This window comes from Chanos chanos, chromosome 3 (assembly GCF_902362185.1).
Source record: "Chanos chanos chromosome 3, fChaCha1.1, whole genome shotgun sequence".
NCBI lineage: Eukaryota > Metazoa > Chordata > Actinopteri > Gonorynchiformes > Chanidae > Chanos > Chanos chanos.
In genome coordinates, this window is record NC_044497.1 from 54,527,107 (window position 1) to 54,555,000 (window position 27,894).

Genomic DNA, 27,894 nt, shown 5'->3' on the forward strand with positions numbered 1-27,894 from the left:
AAGAATAACAAGTATCACACTACATCTGAAAACCCTGCTTTCAAAATTCTGCTTCACCTGAGAGTAATAATAATAATAATAATAATGAAGATACTGCTATAAGAGTCTCACACAGATCGTTGTTGTGTCATAATTGAGACTATGACTTAAAATATTTATGAAGAGTGAATAATGAGATATGTGAACATGGTACTTTCAGGATTTGTTTTTTGTTCTTTGGATGATACCACCTGTCCTTGCTTATTGCTTAAATCTTGAATTCCATCCTTACAACATCCACTCCACTATTGTGTACGTGTGACTCATAATTTATGGACTGTTTTCAAACTCATCCTGTGTGTTACTGAATGGGCTATATGTTAATAGTATGAAAAGTGTACATGACATGGTGATATATGATACTGACCAATAAAGTGACAATTAAAAAACAAACAAAGTGTATGTCATCAGCATATTCCCTAAAAACTGTTCTCCTAACCCTGTCGGTAACGTGTGTGTTTTATCTTCAGAAATGGTGTGAGCTGACTAGTTATTGCAGAGGTTTTGGCACAAAGGTTAACAATTACACCTTTCCACTGTGACATGATGTGATTTAGAGTGTGGAAGGGGATTTCTTCACTGTGTGTGCCCTGCCAATCCTAGTTCATAACCTAACTTCAGTCAGATCATTCTATATGGACAATAATCCACTTGGCAATCGGGGATCACCCAGGGATAAATGCAGGGGCATTTGCAATGATTTCTATTTGCCAAAGTAAGGATTGAATCAGAGTGTTGTTTGAAGAAGTGCCCATTCGCTCTGTTCTATCTTAATCTCACCTGGGCTAGGTTTTTTTTTTATTACACTGATCAAACTGTTTTGTTTTCTAAAAGCTGTGTACTAAAAAAAGACACTGATTTATTAATAGTCAGAGTTATCGTGTTGTTATAAATGTTATACCAGGGTTAAAATCAGGTCTGTTGAAGAGATACTATTGGTGCTAGAGATGATTGTTAAACTTGTAATAATGTATTACATTGGGATCTACTTCGTGGTGCCAAGGGGTGAGGGTACTTTTCACTGTGCTGAAAATACACTTACACACACACACACACACATGCACGCATGCATGCGTGCACACACACACACACACACACACACACTCTACGTAGCCAAAAGATGCACCAGTTTATTGCTGCCTTATGTTTGAATCTGTCTCTGAATGTATCTGATCTGACAATAAGTGAAAGAAACCAATGAAAACGTTCAAAAGTATTACGTTGCATTACATTACATTACATTACATTACATCACATTAAGTATTACGGTTAAACCCCTCTCCTGTCATTCCTACTGTCATTCACTTTTCGTGCTGTTCAACCATGCACAAGGCAGAAATTACATGAAAACTGCACAGAGGTTACAAACAGAGGAAAACAAACATGAAAAAAACAGGACGTGAGAAAAGAAAAGAAAAAAAAATCAATGTACAGAATGTCCTATGCTCTTCTCCTTTTCTGTTTGCACTTAAGTAACACTGTCCTCCTTCCTCCCCCAGGTATTCATCTCCTCACAAGACCGACTTCTAGCTTTTTTTGTTTGTTTGTTTAGACATTTACAACAACAGTATTAAATAAGGTTGGTGACGCACCATAAAACTTACATTGTGTGTGTGTGTGTGTGTGTGTGTTCAATTCCACTACTTTATCCCTTAAATGTATCCACTAGGTAATTTGTGACTTGTTTATAAACTGCATTCTTTAAATAACATGTGAAGAGTTCTTTGTCATTCCATGATAATCTGTTATGTAGACAATTGTAAGATTCTGTTGAGATTATGCAAAACGCTTATGATTATTCATTGACCATATGGAGTGACTTTTCAGAGACCTCATTTGTAGCCCTTTGTGACAATCATATTTTTCAGACATGGCCCTTTGGCCACCAATGAGGTTGAGGCTCTAAGAAATAACTGCACCCAATTGTGACAGGGTAAGAAACTTTGCGCGAATCAGGCGAGGTTTGCACCAATGGCAACAGACAGACACGCCACACCAATTCGTTTGAACTTTGCATCCCACGGTAAACACCGCTTACAGTTACCGCTGTGTGAAGGTTCGCACACTTTTATTCCGTTGTTATTTTAGCAACCAAGTGAATTACTAGAACGTCAACACGGAGAATGTTCTCTCTCTTGAACATTTTGTGATCACCGACAGCTCAAAATTGAATTTGTTTTCACCTCTGAATTTGTGCAATTTTTTTTTTTGACAAAATGCTGTCCTTGACCTCTTCGTTTTTTATTTGCAAAGAGCTGCCATAATAAACTATTTATTTCTTCTGGAATTTGAATCTCTTGACGTGTTGTCACATTGTTGAGAAACACTTTACATTGGGAGGAATCCAGAAGATAAGCTCGTTTAGATCTTCTTTTTACCTCCCCCTAATGGACGGCATCAAAGACTAGGCAGAATGCAATGATAATAAAAGCAAAATTATCAGCAGATTTAGATAATCATAATAGCACCGGCTTTTAAGGGTCAATTTCAGAATCTGTGTTTGCTAACAAAGCGGTTGTTGGTGGGTGTGCATTTTCACTATTTACCAATTGACACGCCCCCACACCACCCCCATCATGTTCTGTCCGCTGAGACCCCCCCCGCCCCCCTTCGGTGACGTAAGCCTACCGTACAGGGAAAATCCCCTGCGCCGGCCACAATATAAGTGACCAAGCAATTCCATGAATTTCAGTTAGTCTAGGGTAGGAATGTGATGCCTAGCGTCATTTGTTCATTCTTCTTTTAAAGCAATTCCAAATTACATTAACTTCTGGGTTTTGATGTTTTTTGAGAACTTTTATCTAAGGTCACTCAGTGCTTAAGTGTTTAAAATATCCAAATATATTTTGCACCAAACGCCTTGTAAAGCTGGCACTGCAGGTTCTGCAATGAAGAACGTTCTTCTGCGCTTTGTATTCTGTCTTTCTACAGTATTTCTTGACTCGTCATTTGCCAGTCATTCTGGCGCTAAAACCGCTATAAACTCAAGCTACTGCTTCTGGACCAGGGATACCTCAGAGGGGCTCACACATTATACGTTTCTCCATCAAACGGAGGACAGTTACAAATCTCCTATCCTCTATCACAGTGTTTGGGCAAGCGACAGCAGTCTTCTGAACTGTGTTTTAAGCGATGACCCGTCTGTTAGCGGGACCTACATGTCTAAGTGCACTGGGTCAAACGGCAACGCTTTCTCTGAGACGCCAGATAAGCGCTTTAATATCAGTAAACTGTTTGAACCCGGGAACCCTTGTATGTCTGCTCCTATTGGAGGATCGAATGTCCCTGTACGCAACAGCCGCCATCGGCGGAGCGTTGACTTTGAACGGCCCGCGCACCGAAGTCCTGCAGAGAGTTCTGGAGTGAAGTCACGTCGCGTCAAGCGCTCGTGGATGATTCCAGGTACACTGTGGTGTGGCTCAGGTAACGAGGCCGCCAGCTATTTCGATCTGGGTTGGTATTATTCTTCTTATTATTTTTTTATTATTATTATTGTTGTCGTTGTTGTTACAATGAAAGATGAGACTAAAAATGGGCTGTTCTCACCGGTAACAGGTGTATTTGAGAAGACCGACATGTGCTGCAGAGAACATGACCACTGCAAAGACACCATTGGCTCATTTGAGTACAAACACGGCGTCTTCAATACCAATATCTTCACTCTTTCACACTGCGACTGTGATGAAAGGTAAGCTGTGATTTCTTTCTAAATTCATATCTGTCAGGTGATTGACATAACACAGGGCAGGAAGGTCATCCATTATTTACATACAGTCAAATTACAGCTCTCGGACGATCACGACTTCAGTCTGTTACAAAACCGTTGATATTTATATTACCGCAGATGTCACAGATGCTGAGAATGCAACACTGGGATTAGACTCAGAACTAGTTTGTGCTCCCGATTCAGGTTCCATCGCTGTCTTTTGGGCGCTGAGGATGGCATGTCGGATGTTGTGGGATACGGTTACTTCAACGTCCTGCAGATGCAGTGTTTTGAGTTCTCCTATCGAATGGAGTGCAGTCGGAGGACGTGGTACGGCATGTGAGTATGGCCGGAATCCACATGGCAGGGACTCTTAACCAAACTAGTGTAAACCACTTTTCTCTCATTCTTTAAAAAAAAACAAAAAACTAAAAACATTTGAGTAGATTTAGCAATTCACTGTGAACTGCTGTAGTCATATGGACCAAACTTTATTAGATATTTTATATTGTATAAAGGTTATATGTTGATATTTAATTCAGTTTAGTGTATTTATACAATGTGAGGCAAAGTCTGCGAGTGTCTATTAATATCTGTATGTTGCAGTTTGCACAGGCAAGCAGAAAATAGTGATTAAATCACTTATTTTTTCTTTAACAGGTGTGCATTTTACGAGATGACTAAATATGCTGTCGTCAAAGATCCCACAGACTACAATTCTACAGTACAAGGTTCGACGGAGGCAGAATTACAGATTACCATTAATCAATTAAACATTACAGAAGACCACAATGAAATCTCGGTGTCAGCAACATCTCCAGCGACACGTATCGAAGATGTCAGGAAAGCTAATGAATTCACAACAACATCCAAACCTCTCTGGACTTCTAATGCAACACTCACACACTCCAGCACAACTCAGCGCACAGAAACCACACACACACCAGAGACTCATCTTCAGAAGCCGGAGCAAGACAGCACGCAGAGAGGTACGCTAGTCATCGAACTGATCTCAACTTCTCAGTTTGGCATCCAACATTTCATTTCAGTAGGATATGTCAAACTGACCATGATGTGAAATTCACATTTTAAAAAAAGTCTAAATCAGTGTTTACCTCCATGTGCAGCAGGAGAACTGGAGGTTTGCGGCGTCTATAAGGAGCTGGACACATGTCGCTTTCAGATCCCTGCTCTACAGGAGAGATTTGGCTTACGCAACAATGAGCTAAAGACCCTTTATCACTGCAACTGTACAACCAGGTGTCTATCTAGATAAATGAATACACATGCACACACAAACATAAACACACACACACACACACTATAATGCTACTATTGTGTTTGAAGGTTTGATTCGAAGCTGAAAGCAAACTTTAGCTGCTGTTTAAAATATATCCTGTTCCGATCTTTTTCTCTGAGAGAAGAATTACCATGCTTGATATGCACACAGTGTAACTGAATCATTTGCCATGGACACTCTGCCTATTTGCCTCCAGTTCTGTCACTACCTGTTTAGCAGTTCTAACTGACTCTGACTGTTTCTGTACTTTAGGCTGGCAGAGAAGCTCTCTGAACATGCATCAGACGATGCCAAAGACTTGCATTCACATCTGCTGGACTTTGTGTCGAACCACTGTTTCACCCTACATCAGTCAGGGAACTGTACAGAAAGTCAAAGGTAAGAGCGCATTATCTCCCTCTCTCTCTCTCTCTCTCTCTCTCCCTCTCCCTCTCTCTCTCTCTCTCTCTCTCTCTCCCCCTCTCTCTCCCTCTCTGCCTTTGTTAGAAAACTCTCTCTAAAATGTAAAATGTTCACCACTATACATGAATTTTAATATCTATATATATATACACCTCTCTATATATCTATATCTATATCTATATCTATACCTGTATCTATATCTATATCTAGACACACACACACACAGTCAGAGAACTGTATAAAAAGCCAAAGGTTACAGCATGTGATCTCTCTCTCCCTCCCTTTTTTTTCTGAGAGCGAGGAAGGGATTTTAATAAAATGTTCATCTGTACACTTGCATGAACTGTTCATGTCTATCTATCTATCTATCTATCTATCTATCTATCTATCTATCTATCTATCTATCTATCTATCTATCTATCTATCTATCTGTCTAACTGTATTCACAATGGTTGTCTAAACTAAGCTGAGGTCTCTTTTATTCTCATCGCAGCTGTCCTGCTGCTCTCACCAAGGCAACCGCTCTTCAGCGCTGGGCCAAAGATATGATAGCAGGGCGCCATCTAGAGGACTCTATGAAGAAAATCGGAAGATTGAACACAAGACGTTCCAAAAGGAAAGACAAATCAGTTAAACTATACAAGAAGTGTCGCAGGATACACTCCAAGTTACAGAAGACAAAAAGACTTTAAGAGCTGCTGCAGTAACAATACTTTGTACATATTTTCCCTCTGTATATAGAATGTAGAGTCTGACTCAGTATTTTTTAAAAAGGACGAGAAGTGAAAAGCATCTTGTTTATATTTGTTTGGGTTTTGTAAATAAAGTGTAAATAATGTGTTCATAATAAACTTTTGGCACAGAGGACGTGTGTTTAAGCGTTTTCTGAGAGCTATCAAACCCGTTAGAACATTGTTGAATACAAATCAAACCAAAAGCACATTAACTACAAATGCCGAACATGGTTAACGATATGTAGATTTCACCTAAATATTTGTGAAATGATTTTAAAAACCACAAAATATTTTTCTTTTCACGTACAACATGCTAATGCTAACACTTTAAATAGCATTATAGGTTATATCATACGCATACTATGGGGATATGTGTCTGTATGTATATGTGTATGTATATTTTACTAAGAGTTACACGTATTTCTTTGACATCAGAGGTGCGATAAGGCGTGCGCCCAAAATTGCCCGTTACAGTAGGTAACCCAACTCCCTTCTGATGTCACGAATAGTAATTGAGACCTGACTACTGCAACCATACAATCCAGAACCGCCTCTACCGGGAGAGAAAATCCGCTACAAGGGAAAACGACGCGAGAAAAGAGGATTTGACAACATGGCGTACTTTCTCTGGAATAATTTTTTCTGAGCTGTTATTGGCTTCTCCTAGAAACCACATGCGTCACTTTTTAAAAGTTATTTCAAAAGTTTAAGTGGTAGTGCTTAGAGTTTTGCGTTGTTTGGTCGGCCAAACGGCCCGTTTTTCTCATCTGTTTGGAGGGTAACCTATCATAGGATGAAGGTTTCAAGCTGTTGTTGTTTGACATCAAAGTAGGACGGGATGGAGAAACAAGGAACAAGACGGGAAAAGGTAAACGGACACTGTGAAATATGAGTCTATGTCGTGTGGTGTGACTACTGATGCAGACTGTGCCACTATATCCTGTTTATATGCAGTGTTAGAAAACGTCAGACTGCAATTGCATTCCTATGCATAGAGAGGTCCGTTATAATATTCTGCTAGGTAGCTTAGTACTTGAAACTTGCACATTTAGCATACGACTCCTTTTGGAGGAAAAAAAAAAAAAACCCTGAACAGTAGCAAAGCTGGTTGTTGCTCAGCATTCCAATCAGCAACATTTCTAAATGTTCAACTTGCAAACTACAGACACGCTAAATTCACAGATTCCATCAATAGGGTCGCGTGCATTCAGGTGTCTTTGGTTTTCAAGTAAGTAAATGGGTGAATTATCAGTGAAACGGAAGAGTTGAGACTTGAGTGAGACGAGGCCTCAGAATTTTCGAAGTTTTAACCCTTTATTACGCTGCTCCTTGATAAGGAGAAACGCTGTGACAGATGCCTGAACTGTGGACGCTGTAGTGGTTGCTATTGTGCAAAGCTCTGGTTCTGTGCCCTTAGGAAGATTTGAAAGAACAGTGCGCAACGTTTCTGAAAAAGCAAAATGTTTGTGATATTCATTGGTTATAAGAATTATCATGAGTACACAGTAATAACGTGATTATTCCGTTATCTTTACATACAAACTTTACCATTGTAGCCGTACAACAGATACAAATAAACCCTTTTGACCTAATAGTTTGACATTCTGTTTGTTCTAACATTCACTCAGTTGTTGGAACTGAATCGTGTTGTATTCGGGACACATGAATTCACCCGTTAACAAAGGGCAGACAGTTCAGACTAATTTATCCGGTGTCACTCGGACAGCCTTGTGGTCACATCCTGGAATGTTAGTACATTATATTTCATTGGTAATATAACCTCAGACATTATGATGTCAGACAATCCTCGGACAGGTAGATGTATTTATTCTTTGACCTGAGATTGTTTTTGTGTATCATCATTTTCCCTGTGCATTACAAATATGCTTTACAAATATAGATGATAAGTTGATAGGCGCAGATGCTGAAATTATTACCAGTATAGGGTGCAACATTTAGACTACACGTCTGAGAGAATGGTGAGTGCATTCCAACAGAGGAATGATTGCACACCTTCACTGTCATCTGTGATTAGTTATTGTTGAGAGTCAGAAACAAGTTAGCTGTATTCCCTGTATGCATTCATACTGAGACCATATTCCTATCAAGATGAACAAATTGCCAGGGGTGGTCCCAGCCAAGAGGCAGACACAGCCATCACGTGTCTCTGGCAAAAATGAGTCATGTGACCCTAAAATTGGGCAAATGTAGCAATCGTCATGCATGTGGAGGCTCCAGGAAGTCAAAGAGGTTTGTATGAAACATTGGAGAAGAGCAGAGAGAAGAAGAGAAGAAGAGAAGAGAGGGAAAATGAAGAGATGTGGGTTTTCGCCGTTTGAAAAATGAACTGGGGTAGTGTTGCAGTCATGAGGGTGACTGAAATTGCCGATACTTTTATATTTCGAAGAATCACCCTGACCTGATGGTGCATTTGCAAAACATAGTTGTAATAATGTGTTTGCCTCTTGGTTGTGACGAAAGATTGAAAGGTTTGTTGAATTTCCTTCAGAAAGCAGTTTTACAGTGTTGGAATCCCACTGAAAAAAAAAACAAAAATTAGTTATTTGTGAAGAATCTGGAAGAATGGTGCATGCCTTGTATGATTAAGGGGGAAGGTGAACCTGACTGCAGTCCTGGGCACAGCACCGGAAAATGTTTTAGTAGAAAATGAATTGTTATTTGAAAGTTTTTTGCAGTGTGAAGCATTACCCGAGGACTCATGTTTTATTCACAGACTTCATAAAGAGTGAAACCAAAGGATGCACAGATATAGGATGACAAGCTGTACATAAGGTTTACAATTGGTATAACCATGACTCAGCCGTGAAGGCGGACTAAAGATCATTTTAACTGATAGACTGCAACTTGACTGGAGTTGGATGTCATGAGCGTTGGGTCACAGAGAGACTTACACAGCAAAGAGGGGAGGGCCCGCCAGACGTTCTGCTGTGGTGTGGAAAGAGGAAGGGTTAATGAAAAAGGGGTTTACCTGGTGAAACCTGTGTAAAATCTCATTGTTTGGTTTTTTTTTTTGTAGGGAGAGCATGATAAAGTGGATATTTAAAGCTGCCCGTCCCACGGGCGCCTGCCCTAACGATAACAGTAAAAGAGAAAGTCTGAGGTGAGGGCTGGAGGTCTCCGCCTGGCCGCCTCAGAGTTGCCATCACCGGTGTAACTGTATTTCTTATGTCCCTTCTCATGAGAGAGGTACTTTAGCACCGCAGTCTCCGCGCGAGCTGACGACCGCGCCTGTACAAGACTGACTGATGGGGGTGTGAAAGGCCAAAGCTATGGCCCCCGTGGCCCACACCAATGGGAGACAGAGATGGAGTTGGTGGAGAAGCTGGTGGGGCATCCAGTGTTCTGTTGTGTCTCCGGTGCCTTGTGCCGTCTGCCGAGGGAGAGAGATGCCTTGTTTTCATTTTCCCAGGAATGCTATTCAGCTCCCTGACCTGAGAAAAAGGGGGGGGGGGGGGGAAGTGGGGGGTAGGGCGTCAGGAAGTAGCAGGCTTAGAGAGGGATACCTAGGACAGAGGCTGGGGATGTGTGTGTGTGTGGTGGTTAGAGATATATCTGGGAAAAGAAACATTTCTAAGTGCTTTTGGGGTGTGCAAACGTTTTCTTATGCGTGCGTGTGCGTATCAGCACAGTGTGCGTGTGTGCAGGCATTTTACTTTTATGGTGTTGGACCACGCGCCTGAAGAAACAGGTTGAAAATGCCTGCTTTATGAGTGGAGGGCTCTGAGTATTATTGGAAAAAGCTCTGGTGTTTGAATTAGTTCTTTTAGTTAGCTTTTTGAAGTCAGCAGGGTGGCAAGGATCGGCGCGGGAGCTGAATGTAGGAGAGTAAATGTATGTGCAGTCAAGCAAACTGAAACGCGCTGAAGCAAAACAAGGCGTCCCGTTGAACATATAAAGCTAATCGGCCGAGACTGTTGTTCGTTATTGTCGCCACGATAAGCTAATAACAAACACCTATCCCCTTAATATTTCCCAGCGCACTGTCTCCTAGACGATAGATTTTTGATTATTTTTCAAGTGACATGTGTTATGTGTTCGTTGACTGCGCGTGAAAGTATTCCAGCTTGAGCCAAACACAGGAGTCCTGTGTGTGCTCAGGACCAAAGTTGGGAAATGTCTCCTCTGGCTGACCCCGTGTTGCACCTACTGTAGATAGCTTTGATCAGCGTTTCCTAAAACTGTTCTAACCGAACACCTAGCGTGTTTGTTATTGCGCTTAAACCCTCTGGAATTAGCACCCCTGATTCTGCTAATACTGATACTTAAGCCATCACCGAAACAAAACACCATGAGAGATTTATCACACTTTTCTCCACTGACTTTAATGGAATTCTTGTTTTTTTTTCAGCTTACGTACCTGTCTTTATGCTCTGTTGTTGTTTTTATGTTTGTTTGTTTGTTTGTTTTCAGATGATGCCTGACGTTTACCTCACAACTTATGTAGATAAATGGATTTCTGTACCAACTGGTCAGAAAAGAAAAGGTGGCATTAGCGGATTGAATGATACACTAGCTATTTAGATAAGTCATCTTTTTCCAGTGACACAGGTGTTGCATCAAAAGTAGCTATAGCTCCAGATGGAGCTACGTGCTAAATTTATGGGAAGAGGGTGTAAGCCAAACAGTTATCTCTTGAAATTCATTCCATTTGGGCTAGACTTGCACCATAAAGCAAGTCTGAAAGAAAAAATCACAAATGTTTTGCTTAATGTAACTCTATCACTAGATATTTGATTATTTCCTCTGGCGGGTGATTGCTGGGGTTGAAGATGCTAACATTAGCATTTTTAGCCAGAAACACCACGAGCTCAATGTTGGAACAAGTCTTTTACATCAGATTCTTTGTGCTATTGTTGCTTTGTTGAACAGATGGGCAACTCTGTAAATTGTCATAGAAGTTTTTAAAGTGAGAGAAGATAACCAACCCTTTCTTGACCTTCATGAATCTTTTTTTTTTTAATGCTGATAACTTTTTCTTGAGCGTAACACTCAAGAGTATGTTGGTTTTCTGTCTCTATTCTGATTTGAAGGGTTTGATGAGTTTAGAGTGTAGACTTGGCTTTCCTGAACATTAGAAGTGAACATTAAGAAACCTATGGAGGTGACCACCATTGTAGATAAATAAGATGTGTAACTGGGTGGATGGAGGAAGTCAGTTTGCAAAGGGAGAGACAGACAGACAGACGCTGGCTGACATCATCCAGATTGGACACGAAACTAAAAAATACATTGTTTGTTAATTGTGCTTATAGAAATAAAAAGGATTGTTGCTGGCTAAGGTGCAGTGTCAGTTTTTGTGGAATAAAGTGGCTTCTAAGAAAAACCTCTTGTGGGTCAAATGCAGTATCCTAGTTTAGTGCCACCTTGTGTTTGATGGAGCTTGGTGTGTCTATATGTGTGGTGTGCCTGTTAGTGTGTGGTTTTGTGGTTGGGGTGTGTGTGTACTTTGTGTTTGTATATGTGAGAAGATGTGCAACGTGCATTCACGTTGGTATGTATGTAGTCTGAAATTTTGTTCTCAGTTGGCTCGGCTTGGTACGGTTCCAAGCTTCCCGCCCTGAAACGGTGCTCCCAAATTTGTCTGTTCAGAATTAGCCTGCTTACACCGAAGCTCTTATTATCTTTCCCTTCTGCTCTCTCTGCTCTTTCCCCACTCAGTGAATGGCCAACGTAAATACACCCAGGGCCGTTATCTCTGCCTTATTCTGCTCCACTTCTGTTAGCTCTGTGTTTCTGGAGGTAGCTGTCAAAACAAGCAAAACAGCAACATAAATTGGGGCTGGATCGCACGTTGGGCCACCACACACCCCCACAACAGCTTCAGTACAGCTTGGCATCAATTTTACAACTTACTGGAATTCAGTTGGAGTGATGAGATGCTATTCTTCCATGAGAAATTCAATCTTTTCGGTGTTTTTTTGTTGATGGCGGTGGAAAAACGCTGCGTCAGAAACTCCCGTAAGCGTTCTGTTGGCTTGAGATCAGGTGACTGTGATCGCCATGGCATATGGTTTACATCATTTTCATTTCCACCAAACTGTTCGCGGACCACTCTTCCCCCATGCACGGTGGCATTGTTATCCTTAAAAACAGAACTCCCATCAGGATAGAAATGCTAACTCACACAGTGAGGGTGATCGCGCAGCGTGGCTGTGCATTTATTGGCGTTTACCCTTCCCTCTGTTCACAAATGTTCCAAAATCATGCCAGGAAAATGCACTCCACGCCACCACTGAGCTTCCAAAAAACCCTCCACCGTGGGAAAGAAGCACTCAGCCCTGTAGGCCTCTGCCCAGTCCTGCACCGCTGATGCACTCTGGTTGTTGAGAACAAAGTGAAGGAGCACTCATCCGACCTGATGAGTTTTTCTGACGGCTCAATAGACCACTTCTTGCGTTCTTCACAGCGCTTTATGCACAAACCTGCATTTTTAGGCACGTTGAGGGGTTTATGTGCAGCAACCATAGAACCCCTATGTGTGAAGACTGATAGATGCAGTCACATGACTCAGAATTGCTTGTCTGTTTTTGCCTTGTGTTTTGAGGCCAGTGCACGGGCTGGACAGTTGAGCAGCATTCGATCTGGGGGTTGATCCCATATTATGATGACCTACCCACAATGCCTGAACCAACATCACCCTACCCATAGTCCCTCATGGCCGACATCCCCTTACCCACAGTGCCTCGGTGCCAACATCACCCTACCCATAGTCCCTCATGGCCGACATCCCCTTACCCACAATGACTCGATGCCAACATCACCCTACCCATAGTCCCTGAGTGCTGGCATCCCCTTACCCACAATGACTCGGTGCCAACACACCCTACCCATAATGCCTCAGTGCCAACACCCCTTTATCCACAATGCTTCAGTGCCAACATCACCCTACCCATAATGCCTCAGTGCCAACACCCCTTTACCCACAATGCTTCAGTGCCAACATCACCCTACCCATAATGCCTCTGTGCCAACACCCCTTTACCCACAATGCTTCAGTGCCAACATCACCCTACCCACAGTTCATCAGGAGGCACGTTTCATGCAAGTGGAAATACAGTACAGTTTGTAGTGCTTCTTCTCCCCAGTGTTTCATTTATTTTTGGCAGTTACCTCAGAGTACACACACACACACACACACACACATGGACTACATGTACAGTTTATTACTTTTCCACATTTGGTTGTTGTTGTCTCTTTTCATTCTTTTTTTTTTTTGTCAAAATATGTCCCATAATCCCACTGCATGGAATAACATATGACACCGCCTGAGTGAGATATCCAGAGTTCGGACACATCTGAGTAAATATCTATCTGTTTCACTGAATACCAAATAAATGTCAACACGGTTAGCTCAACTGTCAGGGTATAATAGGTTTTGCCAGCTGAGAGATCCACAAGATATCACTGAAATATCAATGAAATGCTGGCCAACAAATTGCCAGGGCTGGACACATGTATTCATGTATTATGTTCTGATTTATTCATGAAGCTGAAAAAGAATGCTCGTAATCCAGTCAGAGGTAGTTTTTACTCTGTATGGTGTAATGTAAGCTTTATTCTTATATATATATATATATAAGAATTTTGGTGCACTGTCATGAAAAAAAAGCAGAAGTGAGACCAGAAATGAAATAAATACAAATAAATGCAACATTACAAGTCATTTCAAGAGCCTGGGAGAAAATGTGTTATCTTCAAAATACCATGTCTTCAAAGATCTGCAGTTGCCTGGTCACTGTGCAGAATCGTTTGTGGCTTTGTCCATGTTTAAGCGCATTAGAGCTGATTGTATTCACCAAATTTAATAACAGTTTTTTAACTGACTTTGAGGGCTTAATTGATTGGAAGCGAGCAGCAGAGATGTTAGATTGTCAGTGGAGTGATACCAGAGGAGGCTCGTCCATTGAGGAAAAGGGAGGACCATCCTCCCTAAAATTTCGGAGAAAAATAAACTTCAAAGACAAAAATAAATGCATGTAAATTTACCAGACTAACTGGTTAAAATACTGATAATATTACTATTTTAACACTTTGCCTTTGGGCGGGTCTAGCCAGAGGTTCTAGATTAAGCACCTAACGTCAGTAAACCAATCACCGGAGCTGACTGCGCTGGTGAATACCCGGTCAGAGTTTTGAGGGATCGGGTTATCAGTTATAATCATGCGAGAATCTTGTCTTGTGTCATTAGTCATACAGCAAGGATAAGAATTGTCGTGTTTAGTCGAGAAGTTTTTTTCTGTTAAAAGCTAGCTTTGTTGATTGCTAAGAAAGCCACAGTGGAAACAGATGACGCTGTCCATGTTTTATTAAATACACCATTTCACTTGTTGGACTACAGTGAGAAGGTTAGGGTCAAAGCAACAGGGAGACCAGTTCCAAAAATCTAGATTACCAAACGAAATGATAAGGTCAGCGTGTTCAACACCATGTGGTATGAGAAATACTCATGGCTCACTGACAGCCTAAAGAACACCCGGCTGTATTGCTGGCCTTGCCTGGTAATGGGGAAATTGCAAACATGGTCTGCTCAGGGATTTAGTGATATCCAAAATTCGGATAGGGCAACTAAAACCAACAAAACGCCACGATAAATGTGAAGACCTCGTTGGTGCTGCGGTCAGATTAAAATTGCTGGGCAGGTTGCCGGTCGATTGAGCTGTGGATGAGGGCGTGCGCGGTTGCAAACTGCGCGGCAAAATGCAAAAGCGCGTCGTAATAGAGATATTTATCAGTGCTCACTGTGCTGCTGATGATTTTTTTCTGCTTGTCTTTTAGGTCGTTATCTCATTAGCTTTAGACCCTACACGGCTTACTGCTGCTTTAAACATGTCTGGGTTTTACATGCCTGCATATGCCCTCACCAACACCAACACCACCACCAACACCACCACCAAACTTCACCAAGTGCTCCCTCTTTCCTCCTCTACTTTTACAACCACCAGCTGCTACTGAAGGATACATGCGTAGACCCTCGCTGTCTGTCAGTTAACGTTGGGTTTAAATCGTTATGATACGATTATATAGTGACAGCCCTACTCCAGAGAAACTAAATAAATGTGTTCCAAACATTCCAGACATCTGTATACAAAAAAAAAAAAAAAACCCACTCTCTCCCATTGTTTACGAAAATGTGATGAATTGCAGACGTTATGGAAAGACGTGACAAGATTCATTCCCCAAATCAAACCTTTTCTCTCCTTTGTCCCCAGTGCTGTATCCTCAGTTTACATCCACTGGGCTATTTCTCGAAGAGCGCAGCACGTGAAAATGATGGACTTCTGTTTATTATGTATCCAAACAACTGTTTCTCATGTATTAGGGAAATGTATCTTTTACCGATTTATAAGCCGTCTGCTCTTGTCTTCCTGTTTATTTATTAAAATCTAACAGACTCAAACATGAACTTGTAGGTTTGTATAAAATATGAGGGTTTTTGCTTGCTAACTGTATGCTGTTTTGAATCCATGCTGACAGCAAGACAGTCATTAATATTTGTGTCCTTTTCATTCTCTTTCTGTTACTTCATGTCTTGTGTATTATTAACTCTTTGTGACTGAAAATCTGAGTGCATTTTATTTTCCTGCTAGGGAGGTGTTGGAGTGTGGGCCATGAGAAGGTCACTTTGTTAAGCCTTCAACTGAATCCTTGAATTGATTATAATCCAAAATGTTCAAAAAATTAAAATAGAAAAGAAAAGAAAAATGAACAGAGAACCGTCCCAACTAATTGATGTCCCTGAAGAGCTCCATCATGCAGTTTAAAGAAAAGAAAAAGAAAAAAAAAAGCCTTTGGTCCATTTTTAGTGTTTTCAGGAGTTTGAGGTCACTCATTTTCTCCTCTCCTCTCTCTTCTGTTCTTTTCTGTCTTTCAGCTGTCCTACAATTTCACTCTCAGTTTTTCTGCCATGTAGTTTTCTTCGTTTACATCAACATTTTACTTATTCTCTCTCTCTCTCTCTCTCTCTCTCTCTCCTTTTTCTTCCAAGTCAAGATTTTCGCTTCATTTTTTTTTACGTCCTCTGTTTCTTCCTCTCTCTCTGCACGTTGGTCGTCTTTTTTCACTGGCTTCACTCTCTCTCTCTCTCTCTCTCTCTCTCTCTCTCTCTCTCTCTCTCTCTCTCTCTCTGTCTCTCTGTCTCTCCTCTAACTTTAGCTCTTCACTGCCCATCTTCTCCCCTTCTCCTTCACTCACGATATCTCTCACTCAGCCTTGTCTTTCTTTTTTCCCCCTCCCTCCCTCTATCTCTCTCTCTCCCTCTTCCTCTCTCTCCCCCTCTCTCTCTCTCTCTCTCTCTCTCTCTCCCTCCCTCCCTCTCTCTCTCTCTCTCTCTCTCTCTCTCTCTCTCTCTCTCGCTCGCTCTTGCTCAGAGTAATGCTCCAGTCCTCCTGTGCCCTTCCTCTTTCCCTCTCTGGAAGTAATTACCCTGCTGCTCTGTCCCAGAGTGCCTTTAGAAGAGAGACTGGAGTGGAGGGGAGTGGGCCGTCTGGAGGAATATACAAGCAAGCGGTGGAGGGCGTGGTGGAGGGCTTCTTTCTCCTCCCATCTCTCTCTCTCTGCTGCCGTCTCTCTCTCTCTCTCTCTCTGTCTCTCTCTCTCTCTCTGCTGCCATCTCTCTCTCTCTCTCTCTCTCTCTCTCTCTCTCTCTCTGCTGCCGTCTCTCTCTCTCTCTCTCTCTCTCTCTCTCTCTCTCTTTCTCTCTCTCTCTCTCTCTCTCTCTCTCTTTCTGTCTCCCTCTCTCTCTCTCTCTGCTGCCATCTCTCTCTCTCTCTCTCTCTCTCTCTCTCTCTGTACTACCATACTCTTGGGGATGTTCCAGATGTGTAGCTGTGAGGTGGCTGCCCATAAATTTCCTGCATACTCTTAAGTCAGCAGCTGTCACTGCTGAGTTCCTCCCTGTGGAAAAGCATTGCTAGCCAAAACATAGAGTATAGCTTACAGCGTTACTGTACTCCCGCAATGTTAGCCTGACGGGTTTTTTTTTTCTTTTTTCTTTTGATCGTGTTGCCCTGCTATGAAGTATTATTCCTTGTAGCTGTGGTCATTTCTCATCTGGAAAAAGACAGATTTACAAATTTACTAATGTTGTGGTCTCAGATTGTCATCTTTGATGCAGAGTTACATTAACTATTCAAGGTTTGATTGAAGAAAACTCGGTTTGTCATTTAAAACCAGCTTTGCTTGAAATCATTAATGTGTAAAATATCAGTGTATATGATAATGTGTACGTTATCAATGATTTAATTCCTTATGACTCTCATTACATATACTCTCATTTTAGTCCTCATATTCTCATGTAAATGAATAGGAGAAATTCCTAAAAACACATTTTAATCCTTATGATGTTTATTGTATCATATTATTATTATATAATTACATTATGTTATAATATAACATAATAATACAATATTACATAATAATAATATTATCATTACATTATATTCTAAAATTATACGCGCTCTTAATATTTGACTGTAACCGTTGCTTAAGATTCTAATAAAACTTCTGACCTAAACTCAAACAAACATCTAACAATCCCCTAATGGCTGCGCGTTCCACCCTCTCTCTCCGGGCAGTTTTCGATCTTCGGCCCACGGGCGCTTGGGAGAGCGGTTCACGTGGCAACGGAGGGTCCAGGCCTCAGCAAGGCGGAGTTCATGGACAAAGTGCGACGGAGCAACGAGGCGTGCCAGCACGGAGACTTCCAGATGGCCGTGAAGCTGTACGGGGAGGCCCTGCGCGCCGACCCCCAGAACTGCATCCTCTACAGCAACCGCTCAGCTGCCCACCTCAAACTGGGCCAGTACCAGACCGCCCTGGATGATGCCGTGAAGGCTCGTCTGCTTAACCCTAAGTGGCCCAAGGTAAGAGGGAGGGCAGAGGGCGACACAGCAGTGCAGAGGGAAAAAAATCATACCTCCACTGGCTTCCCACAACGTGTAACATTCGATCAGAGTGTTACATGTCTCCCACAGTATGTAACATTTGATCAGTGTGTTACATGTCTCCCACAGTATGTAACATTTGATCAGTGTGTTACATGCTTTCCACAGCGTGTAACATTTGATCAGTGTGTTACATGCTTTCCACAGCGTGTAACATTTGATCAGTGTGTTACATGCTCCCCACAACGTGTAACATTCCCACGGTTTGTAACATTTGATCAGTGAGCCAGATTTTATTGTCTTTATGGTTTGAACCTGCTAAATGTTTTTTTTCACTATAACGCACTAGTAAACAGAGGGTTAAGGGTTCAAGCGAAGCTCTTGGAACCCCACGGTATTTATTTCTGTCCTTCTTCTTCTTCTTCTTCTTCTTCTTCTATTTGTTTTTCTAACTAAAACTGAATGGGGAGCCTAAAACATTAGTCACAGAGCTACAAAACATGGCAGGTATAAAGCAGTAAGAGAGACTGTAATACTTCTGATCTGACTTGTGTTGAATATATATCTGAATATATATATATATATGTATGTATATATATATCTGAATATATATCAATGTACAAGATGCTCGCAATGCAGGAAAGCTATCTGTAATGTATTCATCATGTTAACTCTGATGGCTTATTCATTTTGAATAATTTGAATATTCCCTATTTCCATCACTTTCCATCACTGAATGCACTGAATCACCAACAAGATTATAATTCATGCCAGCATATGTTTCCTAATCTGCTTCTAAATCTGTATACACTACAAGGTCTTGGGCATTCACTCAACCACGCATCATTAGCCCGCTCCTCATCAGAGAGACAGACACACTGCCAGGTAGTTGCCTGGCAGCGGGATGTGGTAGCAGAGAGTGGAAGGTTTAGTATCTGTGTGTGTGTGTGTGTGTGTGTGTGTCTGTCTGTTAGACACATTTCTGCATTTACATTCACCTCTAAGCACAGCAGCAGAGGTGCTGCTCATCATCGGAAACCTGCGTGTGACAAATGAAGTCAAACGCCAGCTGACGGCAGGAGATTGTCTGCCTTTCACAAACACAGAGAAAGAGAGAGAGAGAGAGAGAGAGAGAGTGAGTTCGCCATGAGGCTTTGGATGTCAGACTGCACTGAGTGAATGGGGTCAGTGTCAAAAGGCAGCTCTTAAATGAACAAAAAAAACACTTGGAATCATTGAAAAAATGCAGATGAATCCCCCCCCGCCCCCCATCAATTCACATGCAGCTGTGTGTGTGTGTGTGTGTGTGTGTGTGTGAGTGTGAGTGGTGAGTGTGTTTGTGTGTGTGTGTGTGTGTGTGTGTGGTGAGTGTGTTTGTCTGTGGGTGTGTGTACTTATTCACTGACTTACTTACTCACACACACGCACTCTCTTTTTTGTTTTGGACACACACTTGTCCGACTGATAATTCTGATACAGTACACTTCACACACATGCAGGCTGGAATGTGGTCTACCCTCTCCAGTGTTATTTTGTTCCTCTGTATTCATAAGCCATGAAAGCCTCAGTCCTCTGAGAGTTGCACTCTTGAGCTGATATGTCGTCCGCTGGTTCGCTCGCTCTCTCTCCCTCTCTCCCTCTCTCTCTCTCTCTCTCTCACTCTCTCTCTCTCTCTCAGACCACATGGTCCTCTCCTCCCTGGCTCAGTGCACATGTGGCAGAGTACATACCATAGAAAAAGGCTTGCGCCCGCGCTGCCGCTCGCCTGTTTTCTAAATCTTAATTTGCTGTATAGAGGCACAAAAAAAGGCAGCGGAGAAAAAGGGACAAGCAAGTCGGAAAAGAATGCGAAAGGCTCTTGGTCCCGTTCCAGGGAGCCATCATGTGCGAAGAAAAAAAAACCCCCAACAAAACAAAACGAAACGAAACAAAAAAAACTTTCTTCTCAAGAACCTCCTTCCATTAGAGTCGGCTAAGAAAAGAAAAAGAAAACCTCTCCCCTCTGGGTGATCCATTAGGTGAACAGTGGCATAAGTGGGGTAAACTAGTTGCCTAGGGGTCTGAAACACACACACACACACACACACACACAGAGAGAGCAAAGAGGGAAGTTTTGTGGGAACCGACGGGCTGCCTTTCCCAGTATCGGGCTAACTTTGTGAGGCAGCCAAGCTCTGTTTCCTTTTAGAGCAGAGCCGAGGAGAATAGAAGGAAGCTTTGGGTGTGGGGTAGTGCTGCTATTTTGTTGTGGAAATCCTGGACGGGACGAGCGGCGAGCTTGGCTTTTTCTGTTTCTTTTTCTTTTTTTTTTTTTTTTTTTTTTTTTCTGAGGACAATAAGAGCAGCAAACATTCCTGTGATTTTACTGGCTCAACGTTTGCTGTGTCTTATTTTTTTTATTTTTTTTTTTTTTGCTTCTCCAAATTGCACATACACTTTCAAAGTCTCAAACAAGATACTGACTTTTCATTGTTTGCAGTAATTCAGTCATATTAAGACAATGCAGTAAAGTTTAAGAGCTGTGTCGTACGAATCTGCTGTTGTTATGATGCTTCAGTCTGGCTTTAGGTAACGTTGAACTTATTTTTGCGTTTCTTTCGATCAGGGGAAAACTACAGAACAAGTAAAGCGTGTCATGGATTGAGTTAGACAAGCTTTCCTTGTTTCACCTCAGACTGCGTTGTTTTGACCGTTATCTGTCCGTCACGCCTGCTGTTTGCTCCGCCCCTTTGTTAGAGGGGTTCAGCCAATGATAAATGTGAGAGAGACCAAATGATCGAGCAGACTTGCCTTCTCATTAACGTTTTCTGTGTCTCTGGCTGCGGAGGAGACCAGAGCTTAACACAGAGCGAGCACAGAGAACCACTGTACAGACACGGGACAAAGCAGCAGTGTATCTACATATGTACATCTGTCAGAGTGTATGAGAGAGAATAGAACATATTTCAGCCTGACTGAGAATACACGCCACAGTGCTGCTAGCCTTCTTAGTTTTGTGTGTTGGGTATAGGTGGTGTGTGTGTATGAGCGTGTACTCGCTTTAAGTGCCTTAGGGTGAGGACGCAGTGACAGGACACGCAGCGTGGTGTCATAATGCTGTGCATGCCGCTTCATTACTGTGGGGTCAGTGGCCCAGGGCAGCTCTAATTAAGTCTCAGTAACTGTGGAGACTTTGAGAAGGCCATTTACTTCTGCTTGGGTTCACTCTTCGCTGCACCGGTCATTTTCACCCGTCCGGTTTTGTCCTCTGCGGCTCCCCCCGGTGTTGGCACAACAGAAGCGTTTGAGCGGAGTGGGGGGGGCGGGGGGGGAAACGTTAGGGTTTGGGTGTTGCACTGGGCAGCGACGAGCAAACAAACGTCGACAGCACAAAAGCCCGGTTAAAAAAAAACAACAAAAAACAAAAAAAAACAGAAAAATAATGGGTCCTGGTCGTTTGCAGCCGTCTGGAAGAGAACTTGCCTTTTTTTTGGGGGGGTTTTGTTTTCTTTTTTCTTTTCTTTTTTATGTTTCCTTCTTATCCTTTTGATGCCAGTTTCCACCAGATACAAGAGCCCTTTGTTTCTTTGTCATTCAGATCAAGTTTTCGAGAGGGAGGCATTGCTTTTCTTTGAGTGGACGTCTGTTTCCTTCTTCTTTTTCTTCTTCTTCTTCCTCTTCTTCTTCTTCTCCCCCCCCCCCACCACCACCTCTGAATGACTTTGCAGAGGGAGTTGTGTGAGGAGTCTTTGCAGAGGGAGTTGTGTGAGGAGTCTTTGCAGAGGGAGTTGTGTGAGGAGTCTTTGCGGTAGCTGTGTCACCCATTCTCGTAGCTACAGCTAACGTGGGGCCGGCTAATAAAAAACACAGGTACATAAAGATGTTATTCTAGAAGCTTCTGGCACTTCCCTGTTCTTTTGAAGGCTACAGCCGTAACTTCAAAGAGCTCCTCTCTTCCATCAAGTGCAGTGAATGCGGTGTCGCTCTTCAAACACTTATCTCTAATTCCAAACTGCCTTTTCTGTCCACTCCAATCACGGCTTTGGCACTGATCAAAGCGCACGACGGCGCTGCGAGCACACGCTATACTGTTAAAACACGAGTTACAGGAACCTTCGCCATGAAAACTAGCTGCCGTCGCGACTCAGTGTGTTTTAGATAAGGATTCACTGGCAGAGGACCGGGGACGGCGCTCCAGTTTGTTTGTTTGTTTGTTTGTTTGTTTGTTTGTTTGTTTGATAGGCTCTCAGTTTGTAATGGAGATTCCGGTCGTCCATCTGTGGTATGGAACTAGCTGAAGAAGTCACGTGGTGTTGTTTTCTGTGTTCTTTATGTTTCTTTTGTTGTCCTCAATATCCTTTTGTAGTTTTAAATATTTGCTGCAAGCAAAAGATGGTGCTTTGTAGATATGTGAACAAAACTTTTGGCTCTTACATGAAGGAAATTCCATTTTAAAATGAACAAACCAGACAAGGTTTGCACGAGTACTTCTCTAAGTGTAATCTAGACATCCCAGCAGAGAGGCAGCGTGCTGGTGTAGCTTTAGCTTCAGGACTTTTGAGTCCGTGGAGAAGATCCTCCGTCGCTCTCATCTCTCCAAAGTGGATATCAACCACTCCTACTGCACTGTGTGCCAAATCAGCAGTCTGAAAGGCCCGATTTCCCATGAAGCATTGGGGTTAGTGGATGCCTTCCTCTTCGTCTTCCTCTTCCTCTGCCAGCACTGAGTTCTCTGTTGTTCTAAAACAGCTGCATTATACCCCCCAGTGAGCCGCACAGGCAGACAGGGATTTACGCCTTAACGGCAAACCTGCACAACATATCCAACGCTTTACAGATTCAGCGAAACTTAATGAGATTACACTGGACTGAAACTCGTTGTTTTTCGGCGCAAGTGACCTGAAGGGGAAGTTTACCCCCTTTTTTTTTCACGTACGGGCTTATTATAAACCTTTACGTCCATGCTACATCCAGGCTTTTTCTCAGATGGTTTCTCCATCAAAAATCGGCTTTGTCCACTGTGAATTTCCAAGTAAATAACTTCTTAAATTTCAAATCTGTAAAACAAACAAACCAAAAAGCAAGAGACACATTTCTTGCATATATGGGATTTTCACAGAGATTCATAAGCTTTTTTTTTTCTTTTGCGCTTGGTCAGCCGCTGAAAATTATCCATTGATATATTTACTGGATTTTGAAAATGTAAACAACAAAACCACTTGGGTAAATAAAGGTCTACTGAAAGAGAGTGTCAGAAAAATTGCACTGACAGTTTTAATTACACGGAGGCAAGTTATCAAAGCGGACTCATATTTCAACGTGGGTGATCTTCCCTTTTCATATAGGAGAACTATAATTATGAAATACTACTATCCTAACAGTCTGCATAGCTGAGTAAATAAGTATTTTGTTTATGTCAGCAGTCTGTGACTGCCTCACCTATCTTCATCTTCACAGTAAAAAACATGTTCTTTTCGGCATTAACCATAAAACAAGAAACCTTGTTAGCTGGAGAGCTAATGGAGGCATCTTTTAAACTTACTCTTGCATTGTTTCCTGCCACTTTCAGTTCAAAAGTTAATCAGTCCCGGGTCACATAAAGTATATCTGACTGACTGGATCCTATCCTAATGCTCAAACATGGATCTGTGTGTTCTTTTCCGCTACAGTTACTATAGTTCTATATGCTGTAGGACTGAATGGGTTGAAGCAATAGCAGACAAATGTCAACATGAATGCCTCACAGAGTTGTTCATCAAAACTGCCATTTATCCTGTTGAATAAACAGAGAACAAGGACACATGGAGAGGGGGCACTGAAGAGAACTGTGACCAAGCTCCACTCATTCAGATATGTATTTGACCCCGTTCTGTTAATAATCTCGTACAAAATGACCTAGATATATCTAATGACCATTCATGTAGTTACTGCTTACAGACTTTTACTTCTCTCCTTGCATCTAGGTCTGCTTGCTAGTAATTTACATAACAGAGAGTTCAGGGTCTGTTTCCACAGCAGGAGAAAAAAAAAAAAAAAAAGAAACTCAGAGAAAGTTCTTGTTGGACTTTTTACCCTTCACTTTTGAATAATGAGGCTTTGTCTGCAGTTGTGTTAATGTGAGTGTTCACTCAAGGGTTTTTTTTTGTTTTTTTTTTCATGTTAATGCTGCCCTTCAGACCAGAAGTAGCACAGGCTCTGCGGTTTATCCCGACTTCTCCTTCCCATTTAACATGCAAGTCCTTGCCAGGGAGCTGACTCTTTCAAGTCCTGGCATCCCATTCAGTATCTTGACATTGTGCCTCTCTCTGCCAGCGAATTCACTGGCATCTGAATGCACTTCTGTCCGCTCGGCGGTCTGCGTTCATCACACTATTCATCAAAACGTGCAAAATATCGCCAGAAATGTGGATTTAGTAACATATTTGTCTCGTTTTATTGGCGAGATATTTTTAGCCCGATTCAAAGCTTTTTTAAACCGGTGTTTGAAAAGAAGGTCATTCGTATCAGGAGACGACCGCCAGAGGGCGATGTTGAATTGTGTTGAATCACTTGAACGAGTGTTCGTTACAGCCGAGAGTCAAAAAATGTTCACTGTGCACTGCGGTGTATGAGATCATATCAAAACAGTGCATCAGGTCTCCTGAGATACACCAAAGGGTTTGTAATAGCCATTACATGATGTCACCTGTTTATTCCGTTCACTTATAAACAAAGACTACCGAGAATGATAAAAACTCACGCAAAGACGGAGACCGACTCCAGCAAGCAAGCGAAGGCCTTTTAACCACAGTTTTTCTATTTACATAAAACAAGAGATACATCATGCACACGACGTTAAAGTGTTAGATAAAACGAATGAGAGCGAAATGTTCAACAGCCCACCCCAATGCCATTGACTTTCTCACTATGCTATTTTGAAATGTTCAGCTAAGCAGCTCTACTTATCTCGAAATATTTAATGGCCAAATATGAAAAAAAGAAGGAGATCAAACTTCCTTACGAAGGCTAATCCGGATTCTCTTGTTTCTTGCTAAGTATCATTAAGAGGACCAAAGAATCCGGTCACATGGAGATGTGACCGAAGCTCTGTGGTACTCCTCAGCGCTGGCTGCGTCACATGAGGATTTGTCTCGCTTCTATTCTCCAGATTTCAGTCGACAGTCGTACTCTGAGCCCCTTAAAAACGCACACACACACATACATAATATTCGCAGCACACTGATCCCGGCCTCGCGTAAGCTCTGAAAACGTACCGTTCAAGCGAGTAATTCCTACTTGCACTACTCTGTTTCACTTCACAGGCACACAATGACTGCTTTGAAGGGAAATCAAGTCTTTGCATTACGGTGGTGTAAATAGTGTGAAATCCGAAAGGTCACAACGGGCGCATATTGGATTTAAAAAAACACGCACACAATGGTAAAACTCATTATCCAGTATCGCTCAGGAAACAAATTCATTTAAGAAGGGTTGGGGAGTGTAAACTAGCGAAAAAAAAAAAAAAAAAGTTACGTGGCCCGAATTCAAATATGCTTGTACCCTCATGTCAAACAGATGTTGTTCACTACCTTGCTAAACTTCATATCCACTCAAAGGCTACGTTCACATTGCAAGCCTTAGTGCTCAATTCAGATTAATTGCTCAGATCTCTTTTTTTTTTTGTTTGGCTGTTCACATTATTTTTTTTAAATGTGGCCAATATCGGATTCCAGTGCGAACTGGTCAAGGTCCTGAACTGACCCGCACGTGCAAAAGAACAGTCACAAAGATGTCACACGCTGCATGCTACGTTCTTTTTTGGTCCCGTCTGGCCATTGTTTCGATATGTTTTCAAACACAGACCGGTTACGATACGACCCCTCAAGTTTTGCTTGTACAGAAGTGTCACACCAAATACTTATGAGGTCTAACACCACACTGTCCCTCCACTGACTACTTACATCACAGCTGTCTTCCATGTTTGTATTCACCAAGTAACTCCCGTGGGCGCAGAATTTTGATGAATGGTGATCTAGGATGACATAGTCACATGAATTCCAATATGACCTGTATTCGATTTAGGACCATGTATGAAAGTGACCCAAATCAGAATTGAAAAGAATCGGATTCAGTGCGATTTGTGCTGTTTACACTGTCGTGAAAAAATAGAGCTGAGTCGTATATAAGCATAAAAATTAGACTTGGGCCACTTATGCCTGCAGTGTGAACCTAGCTAAAGACTCTTCCTTTGCGCTGTTGTAGTCATTTGGGTTAAGGTGTCGCTCACAAAGACGGAAGTGTCGTTTCTGAAACAAACCAGGGCTTGCGCGAACGTTTCGGATTCAAAGTAGTCAACGATGTAATCTGTCTCTTTGTCATGCAGACATGAAATTGATGGTTTATCTTGCAACTAAATGGTTTCTATCAATCTAGTCTTTTGTGTTTCGACACGGATATGCCATTACATCGTACCTCTCCTCCGCAGAGGTGAGAGGTGACTATGTAAATGTGATTTTGATGGGCTCCAGCTAGATTTTCTCCCGGCAAAAGTCTGACGTTTAAAAGCACGTGAGGAAAAATAACCGTGTCTGGAAAGTGTCAGCTGCTCTACGTTGGTGTAGACACTGGAGCACCAAGGCGGAAAAGCACATACAGACAGATTTTTGAAAATTCATTTATTTGGCCTTACAGTGTGAAATGAAAACTTCATAAAGCACATTGGTCAATGGATTTGTGTGTGTGTATGTGTGTGTGAGTATGTTTAGCTAATGCTACTTGTAGGTTGCACTGATCATTCTCCTGTGCCAGTCTTACTTCAGAGGCATCTCGAGATCTGTCTGTTGTCCCGAGACAGAGCTGATACAGGAGAAATGAACATCAGCCGACGGGCCTGGGGGTGTTAGAAACACGTCTTCGAGAAACAACACATCAGCAAGATTTACTTCCTGCTAACAGTCTCCCCTTACACCCAGCTGTAATTGGGACTGGAAGTACTTTGAAAAGGTGCAAGCTTAATTGGGCTGAAATGAATGAGCTGCGTGGCTATCTGCAGGACTGGAGTGCTCCGTGGGCGTGGGGTGGGGGGGTTGTGGGGTTGGGGGGGGTGCATCCGTCGTCCTGCCGAGAGAATGCGGAACGGCTGCCGTAAGCGCAGGGGCTGCACAGCTGCTCGTTGCCAACATCTGCTTTGGCACGGCGAGATTCCGCTCACACTGCCGCCTCAGCAATGTGCCAGGCGAAACAACCCGCCCCCCCCCCCCCCCCCCAAATCACAACTCAACCTCCCCCCACAGCTGCCGCCCGATTCTCACACACAGGTGACAAGGATGCGCTTCAGATACCACCGCGAGGCAACAGGAAATGCGTCTGATAAAAAGACTCTTCCTGTCTGGTTATTGGTTCCCCCGCGCGTGGAACTCTGCCTGTGTTCGTCATTCGCCGAGCTAGAGCGATGACGGGAACGTGTCGTAGATAAACAGTCATTCTTTGGGGTAGCGGTCGTGGTTTGTTTCGTCGAATTTTGGGCGATTTGTGTAGGAACGACGGGCGACTGACAGACCCAGAGAGTTAGTCAACGCCTCATAAATAAACAAACAGTGGACATCTCTGAATGCAGTTCCCCTGTGACATGATAGCACATTGTGTCATGTTATGTTATGTTATGTTATGTTATGTTATGTTATGTTATGTTATGTTATGTTACGTTATACTGTACGGTCTGGGGTTGGCGTAGTCTCTCTTTAGGCTGTGGTTGAGGTGTGTGTGTGTGTGTGTGTGTGTGTGTGTGTGTGGGCGGCGGTGACGGTGGTGATGAGGGAAGCTCCCAGCTGTAGCCAGGGCTGTGTGTGGTTT

General features: G+C 42.5%; 2 protein-coding genes across 2 annotated transcripts in view; both read left to right on the top strand.

Moving 5' to 3' along the window:
* Positions 1–2,750: 2,750 nt before the first annotated feature.
* pla2g3 (phospholipase A2 group III) lies at positions 2,751–6,315 on the top strand. The gene is made up of 7 exons (XM_030769969.1): positions 2,751–3,492; positions 3,595–3,727; positions 3,950–4,084; positions 4,406–4,734; positions 4,873–5,005; positions 5,298–5,423; positions 5,941–6,315. Exons 1-7 carry the CDS (start codon positions 2,928–2,930, stop codon positions 6,137–6,139), a joined length of 1,620 nt encoding a protein of 539 aa, XP_030625829.1. The 5' UTR covers positions 2,751–2,927; the 3' UTR covers positions 6,140–6,315.
* A 666-nt stretch (positions 6,316–6,981) lies between these two features.
* The window catches only part of ttc28 (tetratricopeptide repeat domain 28), a 152,234-nt gene continuing 131,321 nt past the window's right edge, over positions 6,982–27,894 (top strand). Inside the window, exons 1-2 of the mRNA XM_030768076.1 lie at positions 6,982–7,049; positions 17,776–18,063. Coding sequence (XP_030623936.1) covers positions 7,020–7,049; positions 17,776–18,063 — 318 coding nt within the window. The 5' untranslated portion in view covers positions 6,982–7,019. The remainder of the gene's footprint in view (positions 7,050–17,775; positions 18,064–27,894) is intronic.

Coding starts and splice junctions, on each gene's coding strand:
- pla2g3 (XM_030769969.1), top strand. CDS start 2,928: ATGAAGAACGTTCTTCTGCGCTTTGTATTCTGTCTTTCTACAGTATTT. Junction 4,085..4,405: donor CGGAGGACGTGGTACGGCAT/GTGAGTATGGCC, acceptor TTTCTTTAACAG/GTGTGCATTTTACGAGATGA. Junction 4,735..4,872: donor GCAAGACAGCACGCAGAGAG/GTACGCTAGTCA, acceptor CTCCATGTGCAG/CAGGAGAACTGGAGGTTTGC.